Source organism: Panthera onca, chromosome B1 (genome assembly GCF_046562875.1).
Source record: "Panthera onca isolate mPanOnc1 chromosome B1, mPanOnc1 haplotype 2, whole genome shotgun sequence".
In the NCBI taxonomy this organism is placed as follows: domain Eukaryota; kingdom Metazoa; phylum Chordata; class Mammalia; order Carnivora; family Felidae; genus Panthera; species Panthera onca.
The window spans coordinates 123,174,054-123,183,476 of NC_138342.1; the positions used below are offsets into that span (position 1 = coordinate 123,174,054).

Consider the following 9,423-nt stretch of genomic DNA (forward strand, 5'->3'; position numbering starts at 1 on the left):
CACACATGCACTCTGCCTTTAGCCATGAAGGCTACACCCTTAATCCTCGTGTAGTGAAGAAATGAGCTTCCCCCAAAATTCATGGTATTAAGCTTTCTAAGCTCAGTATACTAAAAATCATAATCACATAATCAAAGGGGGGTATTTCCTTATATCTAATTTAAATCCTATTACAAGATACAATAAAATGTGTTCTATGACAGGAGTAACGAGTTCTTGACACTAGCTTTTGCCCCTTTCTACCTAAACATAGAGATCTCACCTCAGTAAGAGAGGTTTCTGTATAATCATGTTTGCCAATTATGGCATACAATATAGAAATTACACACAGTTTTCTACTTCAATATAAACTAGGATCTGGATAATCCAACGCCAAATAAGCACCATACTTCCCATATTTCAATTCATTTCTACCTCCTTCCTTACCAATCTCTTGCTAGAGCTAACACTATGTATAAATAAGGGCTGATGAATTCACTTCCACCCCTTTCCCCTGCTTCCAGAGGTGCTGAGGAGTCCACGGGAGGGTGAGGAAGAAGAAGGCAGGCAGATGGAGATCCAGAAAATTCACAAATGGGACAGACTGTTTACTAACAGTAAAGACTGGGGTGGGAGTGTGTGAACATATCCCACAACACTGAAACATTCTAAATTTCTAAAAATGAGAGAAATCTAATGAACTGAAAAAGAGCTGGATTTAGGGAGCTGTACAAAGAATGTCTGAATGACAATGCCAGCAACATAATACAAAGCTTATGTAGTTAAATCAATGTTAGAAAAAAGAATTTTTATGATACAGATGCGGAAACAAGGGCCTCTGGAACATAGCTGGCCCTCAGAAGTTGAAAAAAATGAGAATAGTCTACAGATGTTAAGTAAAACATTTATTCATAAGTAGAAATTTTGGAAAACTATTTAGCATTCAAAAAAGGTGAGAAAAACAGAAACATAGAAACTCCACAGGAAGGGAAGAGAGGAAGGAAAAGCTCTTAAGCTGAAGGAAAGCAAACTGTGAAAGGTATGAAATACACACCAGGGCAGTAATGTGAAACTTTTGTCCAACTATTTCGACAGCTATTTTTCAATATAGGATGGGTTTTGGTGACTGCATACCAACTACACACTGTTATGTAACATGGAAAAAACTCTCTTATAAAAGAAAAAAATTTTCCTGTTAGAAAGTGATTTTGACCATTAGCAGGGGAAATTCGGTCAAGAGCCTAGAGAACATCCAACACCAAAACAGCCTTTTAAGAAGAAAATTATTTTTAGTAAACCTTGTAGAGTCTAACAGAGGGTGGAATCTACTCCAAGACAATTGCTTTAAAACAGTTATATTTTTAAAAGGCTGACTTTCCCAAACTACATTTTTCCGCTCTGAAGTCAAGCGGACATCGACGAGCTAGACTCCCCCACATTCCAAAGTCCAGTAGAGAAAAAACAATGCTCAGTGAGTTATGCCGGGTGCACCACCTCCTCTAGTAAACACCGGTTTACTGGTGTGAACGCTGTGCTTCTAAAGCCGAGAGAAGGTGAATGCGGAACAGAATGGAAAAATATCATTTCGCCAAGTCCCCGGCAATCAATCTACCGAACAAGGCGCTCAACAGGCCTCACAGGTTGTCCTCATTATCTCTACACCAAGAGGGACAACACACCCAGTTAATTTATGTGTTTTTAAGTTTCGATTTACAGCTTCCAGACCCAGGAAAGTGTCCCATTCCGGCGTTACAATGAACCGCTGTGACGACAGCCGGGCCACGCGCTGCTCCGGACGTGGGCGGCCCGCAAAGCTGCCCGCCGCCTCTTTCCCACCCAGCCTTCCCCGTCCCCCACCCCATTACCTGCTCCGCCACGGCTCGGAACAGGCACGACCCGTCCTTGGCGACCAGTTTCCGATACAAGCCTAGTTTCCGCAGATAGGCGTCCATCGGCGTCGCGTCCTCGCGGGGCCCCGCGCCGCCCTGGTCCACGCCGTCGGAAGCGCCGACGGCCGCCTCCATGTTGCCGGTCCTACTGCAGGCCAGGCGCGGCGCGGGCTAGCCCCACATGGCCGCGCCGCCGGCTCCTCGACGCCCCGGCCTAGGAGGGGCGGCGGCTCGGGCTCGGGCTCCGCGGGCGGCGGCAGGCGGCGGCGGCCCGAGGCAGCGGGCGGCGCTCCCCGCGCGCATAGGGGAGCCCTGCCTAATGCATGGCTGTGCGCACGCGGCCGCCTCCCGAGGGACCACGCGCCCGGCGGCAACGGGGGCAAATTAAAGAAACCCCGAACGTGAGAAGTCGCTGCCCGGCTCAGGAAAACAGCCGGGGGTCGCCGCCCCCACAAGTTTCCTCGTCCCGACCGGGGTGAGGCGAGGAAACCCCCGGCACCCCGCGTGCGCGGGGCCGGCTCAGGGGAAGCGAGGCCTGCGTCCCCCGCGCGCTCCCCACCCTAGGAGCCGAGGAAGCCAAAAGAGAAAGACGCGGCCTTTCCTTTCCCCACCTCGCAGGAGGGCGCCGGAGGGGCGGAGAGCGGGTGGGGGCGCCCGGCGGAGGGCAGCACCCTCGCAGCCCAGAATTTGTTTTCACTTTCGGCCCCACAGCGGAGAGGACGCCGGGAGGTGTAGTTTTGGCAGCGGCAGGAAGTCGGCTTGCGGAGGGTGGGGACGCGCGGGCCGTCCTACCCGGGGGAGGTGCCTGGGAGGCACGCGGACTACAAGTCCCTACAGCGCGGGCGCCGCCGCTGCCGGGAGCCGGCTTCGCGCTTCCCGGGCACCGCGTCCGCGAGCAGGCCGAGGGTGTCCGCGAGCCGATGCGGGGCGACCTGCGCGCGCAGCCCCGCCCGCCCAGCTGCCTACTGCGCCGCGGGCCCGCGAGAAGTGCGCGCGCCCTGCTTGCGTGGAGTTGCCAGGGACACCGCGGCGGCTAGGTCGGCCCTTTGTGTATTCCCAAACAGAGGGCGCACCTGTCTGCTCCCCTCCCCCCCGGCCTCTTCTGGCGTTTCCATGGAGGTGGCTTTAACGGCTTAAGCAGAAAAGAGAGCTAATTGGCGAGGTCTCCTGGAACTGGCACTGTGCGGGACGACACAGGCTGTCCATAAATCAACCGTAGACTGCCGATTCCTTTTAGAAATTAGGACTACAGCTCCTGCCCTATGGCAAGATGATGTCTTTGCCACAGAGTGTGTTCACCCTGCCTTTGTAACTGCACTCCGCAGCACAAAGTGATGTCACTGGTCAGAAAAAGTATTTTTTTCTTCAAAAATCCATCTTGTAATTGCTTGATAACATGCTGGATTTGCCGTGGGTTCCAGCAGTGTTTGAGGCTTCCAACTCAACTTTTTACTCTTAGAAGCTGAATGACACGTTATGCTTTAGAACCCAGAATTTATCCAATATGTTTTTGTGACACCAGAATTTCACGGTGCTAATATACTACCGCATTTGGTGTTCTAATTATCAAAATACACAGTTAATCATAAACTCTACTCCAGTCTTGAGGCCTTATGGGGACAAGGGAGAGAAGAAGAGAAAAGTGTAGGGTTACTCTAGATTTAGACATGTAGTCAAACTCGGATACGGGCAGGGCAGGCCAGATGGTGAGAGTCCAACGCAAATTACTGAAAATTCTGTTTCAGAAATTTGTTTTCAGTACTTTCGGTGTGAGCATTAATGACGCCTGTATTAGGTTTCCTCGGAGCTTCTAGAATTTTGAATTCTTAATGTTTAAAGATTTTTATCTCTAGTTGTGTAATAACAAGTTATTGTGACCTAAATGAATTTTCTTGTCCCAATATTAAATTTTACACATTTTGTAGAGAAATACTTTTGGAATGCAGTGTTTTAGAAAAATGCAGGTTCAAGTCAAACCCATTGAAGTTAAACCTATCTTTAAAAATATTTACATAGCATATATTTCTCATTTCACTCAAAAATAATTACCGAGTTTGCTACTACTTACAACATGGCGCGAGTTTTTTTTTTTTTTAACATGTCTTGCTTTTTAAACCCATAGAGGAATTCAAAGTAAAGTAATATCTAAACTGTAAAGCTTAAGTATTGAATTCTTAAAATGAATAGATTCTATAGTATTAATTTTATAAGCAACAGACTTTCTGATGTGCCAAAACGATACCTTTTCTAATATTTATTTTAGTATTCCTTCAATAAGAATTTCTGAATCTAATCTCATGTTCAATATGTATTTATGAGGAATCTACTGTGTATGTCATGTTAGGATTACATTGCTGAATATCATGAGGCCATATTAGAAACTTATATTTCCAGGGACCTCACATTTAAAAATTTATCAACTCTTGTTTTGTAGTTGAAATGGTCGTGATTGCATTGCTTTTTTTTTTAAAGTCAATCAAATACAAAGCTTTACTCACTTTTCTTTTTTACCGTTTGTTTGTTTTTTTTTTTTTTTTTTTGGCCCCACACTCAATATGGGGCTTGAACTCACTACCCTGACATTAAGAAAAGTACACCCTGCCAACTGAGCTAGTGAGGTACCCCAAAGTTTTGCTCAGTTTGATTTATTTTTTTAATGTTTGTTTATTTTTGAAAGAGACAGAAACAGAATGCGAGTGGGTTAGGGGCAGAGACAGAGGGAGACACAGAAGCAGAAGCAGGCTCCAGGCTCTGAGCAGTCAGCACAAAGCCCCATGCAGGGCTCGAACTCACAAGCCTTGAGATCATGACTTGAGCTGAAGTCGGACGCTCAACCAACTGAGCCACCCAGGCGCCCCTAGTTTTGCTCATTTTTATATGCACAATAATTGCATTTGGGGTGGTGTGTTTCAAGCATATATTTTTTAATTTTTTTTAACATTTATTTATTTTTGAGAGACAGAGAGAGAGACAGAGTGTGAGTGGGGGAGGGGCAGAGAGAGAGGGAGACACAGAATCTGAAGCAGGCTCCAGGCTCTGAGCTGTCAGCACAGAGCCCGACGTGGGCTCGAACTCACAACCGTGAGATCATGACCTGAGCTGAAGTTGGACACTCAAGCGACTGAGCCACCCAGGCACCCCAAGCATATTTTTATTTTAAAGCCTAGACATATTTTAATCTTATTTAAATGTGCTAACATATATATTTTTTAATAAAGTAATATCACCATCTTCTAAAGCCCCCAAATTCTTTGAAATATTTTGAAAATAGGGGAAACCAGATAGATTGTTTATTCTACAACGTCTTTATTTTCCATTACAAAAATTTAATTCACTGACAGTGGTGTAATCCAAATAAGAATGTACGTGACCATTTAAATAAGCATTCTAGTATAGAACCTGACACTAACGTGCACTTTCATTAATTTTAAACAAATGTATCAAGTACTAAGAAAACAGAAGCCTTTATCAGAACTCATCAAAATTCTATGTTGTCTTCTAAAACTGTGGTTTGTTATCAGAAGTATTAGAAGAATAACACATTCCAGTCTTTTCTACATTTTATGTTGGGGCAAAATTACTTATTGTTCTCAGTCCTGCTGAATGAGTGCAGAACAGCCTCACTCTCAACTGGCTGCTTCTCTTTCCAAAATTAGAAGTGAAACACCTGTTGTATCTGACCAGGGGACTGTTTAAGGAAATCCTTTAGGTATTTTGAGACCTAATCCAAAACAGACCCTCTGTATGCCAAATCCCCAAATATAGCTCACTGTTCAGACAAGGCTAAAGGATCCTATGACTTTAAACTGGATCCAAAATTACAGAAACTCACTTTCAAAGGACCTTATTAACAGTAACTTCTGAAACTTTTCAATAAACCACATCTGATTGAAGATGTTTGCTCAGAGGAAGCCATTTGTGAACAGCTGAAGTGAAGACCTCTTCTCTTTTCATCTTTAGTTTTTAAGTGATCTCTAGGCCTAACAGTGGCTTGAACTCACAACCCTTAGAACAAGAGTGGCATGCTCTGACAACTGAGCCAGCCGGGCACCCCTAAAGTGAAGAATTCTTTAAACAGACATTTTAATCAAATAAAACCTCAAAGACTGAATGTTCCTGAGAGCTTAATGAAATTAATCAAATCATCTTATGCCCATGTGCCAACTTTTTTTTTTCTTGTGCACAGTAAATGCCTCAAGTTCGTTTGTTTGCACTGATAAGCTGGAACAAATAATTGTACAAACTTTTGGATGGAAGTTTTTTATTTTAGAAAACAATAGATTCAGGGTGCCTAGGTGGCTCAGTAAGTTGAGCATCTGACTCTTGATTTCGGCTCAGGTCAAGATCCCAGGGTCATAGGATAGAGCCCCACATTGGGCTCTGTGCTGAGCATAGAGCCTGCTTAAGAGTCTCTCTGTCTCCCTCCTCTCTCTCCCTTTCTCCCTCCTCACACTTCCTCTTTCTAAAAAAAAAAACAAACAAACAAAAAAAACAATAGATTCTCTGGAGTTTTTTTCCCCCCCAATAAAAGGTAGGTACTGTGGTAGCCAGTCTCTAAGATGGGCCCCATTGATCCCTGCCTTTTGATATTCACACTCTTGTATAATCTCCCCACCCTGTATCAAAGTTGGTCTACATGATCAATAGAATAGAGCAAAAATGATGGTATGTCACTTCTAAGAGGTCATAAGATGTGTTTTGTTGCTCTCTTGCCCTCCTCTTGTAGGTGACTCTGGTGGAAGCTGTTTGCCATGGGTCCTGAGCAGGCTTAGCAGAGAAGGTCTCTTGGTAAGGAACTAGAGACTTCTGCCAAGAGACACTAAGTTAGTTTTGAAGTGAATTCTCCAATCTAGTCAAGCTTTCAGATAACCGCAGCCTTGGCTGAAATCTTAACTGCAACCTCATGAGAAACCCTGAGCCAAAACCATCCAGCTAAGCTCTGAGATTCTTAATTCTGAGATTCTAAGATTCTTAACTTCAGAAACTATGTGAGATGGCGTGCCTGGCTGGCCCAGCGAGTTAAACATCTGACTCTTGATTTCGGCTTGGGTCATGATCTCACAGTTGTGAAATTGAGCCCCTCATCAGGCTCTGCATCAACAGCATGGAACCTGCTTGGGATTCTCTCCCTCTCTCCCTCTGCTCCTCTTCCCCACTCGTGCTCTCTCTCTCTCTCTCTCTCTTTCAAATTAAAAAAATAAAAATTAAAAAAAAAACTGTGAGATAATGTTTATTGTAGTAAGCTCTTAAATTTTGGAATAATTTGTTACCCAGAAATCAATAAGTAATACAAATCTAATACAATAAGAAATACAAATCTAATATTCCATTGTTTTTCTTTACTAGGTAGACATAGAATGTATTTCAATAATTCATGAAAATAATCACAATAATTTAATATCCTTCATGGTTTTACTAGTTCTCTAGTAAACTAGCCAGTAAGGGGAATTTTTTTTTTTAATTTATAAAATTAATGGAGTAAGAATCTTTTGGGCAAAAGTCAAGTAATTGAATTCTACAAAAACTTACCTTATGAAGAAAGACCTCTTTCAGACCCTATGTGCTAGAGACTACTCTGTTCCACTTCCAATTTTATTTCTCCTGAATATTAGCTGAATGCATGACTACTCAGCTTTTCTCAACCTACCACATTTCTCAACCTACCTTGGAACTAAATGTGACCATGTGACTGTTTTAGGCTAATGGAATGTGAGCAGAATTGATGCATTTAACTTCCAGGTCATCTCATTAAAGATGAAGCCTTCTGCCCTCTACTGCCTTTCCTATGTCCCAGGAGCTGTTTTGAAAACATGGGCAAAACTAAGCCAGCATTGGGGCACCTTGGTGGCTCAGTCAGTTAAGTGTCCAACTTTGGATCAGGTCATGATCTCACAGTTCATGGGTTTGAGCCCCACATCGGGCTCCATGCAGACAGCTCAGAGCCTGGAGCCTGCTTCGGATTCTGTGTCTCCCTCTCATTCTGCTCCTCCCCCGCTCGGGGTCTGTCTCTCTCTGTGTCTCAAAAATAAATAAACGTAAAAAAAAAAAAAAAAAAAGAAACTAAACATTGATCCCTAAGAGATGACAGAGCAAGGAGGTGAAGGAACCAGAGTCTCTAATTGCTCCATGGTCTTTAAGACCATTTTGTGAGATAAAAATAAACTTATTTAACCATTTTTTGTTGTTCTTGTTACAACTACTTAATTTATGTATTCTAGCATATTTTTCTTCCAATATGAAATAGGTAGTAGTAACATTTGAGACCAAATAAAACATATTTATGAGTTACTTCCTGGGTGCCTGGGTGGCTCAGTTGGTTAAGCATCTGACTTGGGCTCTGGTCATGATTTCATAGTTTGTGGGTTTGAGCCCCACATTGGGCTCTCTGCTGTCAGTGCAGAGGCTGCTTCAGACCCTGTCTCTCTCTCTCTGCCCCTCCCCCACTAGTTTTCTCTCTCTCTCTCTCTCTCTCTCTCTCTCTTTGTCTCTCAAAAATAAGATAATAAACATTAAAAAGAAGGTTACTTCCTGAGTTGAACAGAACATATTTTTTTTCTAAGAAGTTCAGAAAATTTTTTTTTTTCTGAAAATTTTGGAATCCTAAATGTTAAAAGAACTTCCCCAGTGGTTTTCCAAGATTATTTCAACAAATGACTTTTTCATGACCAATCCCCATTCTCTTTCAGCTGCTACCTTTGACACTATGACAACCTCCTCTTTATTTATTTATTTATTTGTTTATTCATTCATTTATTTATTTTGAGAGAGAGAGAGAGAGAAAGGGAGGGACAGAGAGAGAATCCCAAGCAGACTCTGCACTGTCAGCACAGAGCCGGATGTGGGGCTTAAACATACAAACCATGAGATCATGACCTGAGCAGAGATTAAGAGTCAGACACCTAACTGGCTGAGCCCCCCAGGTGCCATGACAACCTCCTCTTTTAACATTTATTAATTTTTAAGAGATAGAGACAGAGTGTGAGCAGGGGAGGGGCAGAAAGAGAGAGAGAGACAGAGAATCTGAGGCAGGCTCCAGGCTCTGAGCTGTCATCACAGAGCCCAATGTGGGGCTCAAACCCATAAACTGTGAGATCATGGCCTGAGATGAAGTCAGATATTTAACTGACTGAGCAACCCAGGCACCCCAACAACCTCCTCTTATGAAACTTTTCTTACCTTTATGAATATAACTATCTTAATATTTAGACTACTTCTCCTTTGCTGATTTCTTTTCTTTGTCCTCCTCTCCCCTATTTTCTAAATGTGGAGGTTTCCCCCATGCTCCAGCTTCAACTTTATTTAATCCTATTCTCTTTTCCAAACTTTAACCTCGTATCTCCAATCCATACTGAGCATTTCAACCTAAAATAAAACATTTCTAAAAGTAAATTCATCTTCCTTCTAAAACCAGTTGCCTCAAGTGCTCTAATACCAAGCATTTGAGTTTATATAATAGGTACTCAAAAAAACATGATAAACATTTATCAAATGACTTAATGATAAATCACCGTGGTAGATGTCTTATTTTTGCTTGATCATCATTCATTCTCTGGAG

General features: G+C 43.1%; 1 protein-coding gene across 1 annotated transcript in view; it reads right to left on the minus strand.

Moving 5' to 3' along the window:
• Positions 1-2,803, minus strand: part of OTUD4 (OTU deubiquitinase 4) — a 46,820-nt gene extending 44,017 nt beyond the window's left edge. Inside the window, exon 1 of the mRNA XM_060654059.3 lies at positions 1,845-2,803. Coding sequence (XP_060510042.1) covers positions 1,845-2,003 — 159 coding nt within the window. The 5' untranslated portion in view covers positions 2,004-2,803. The remainder of the gene's footprint in view (positions 1-1,844) is intronic.
• Between the last annotated feature and the right edge of the window lie 6,620 nt (positions 2,804-9,423).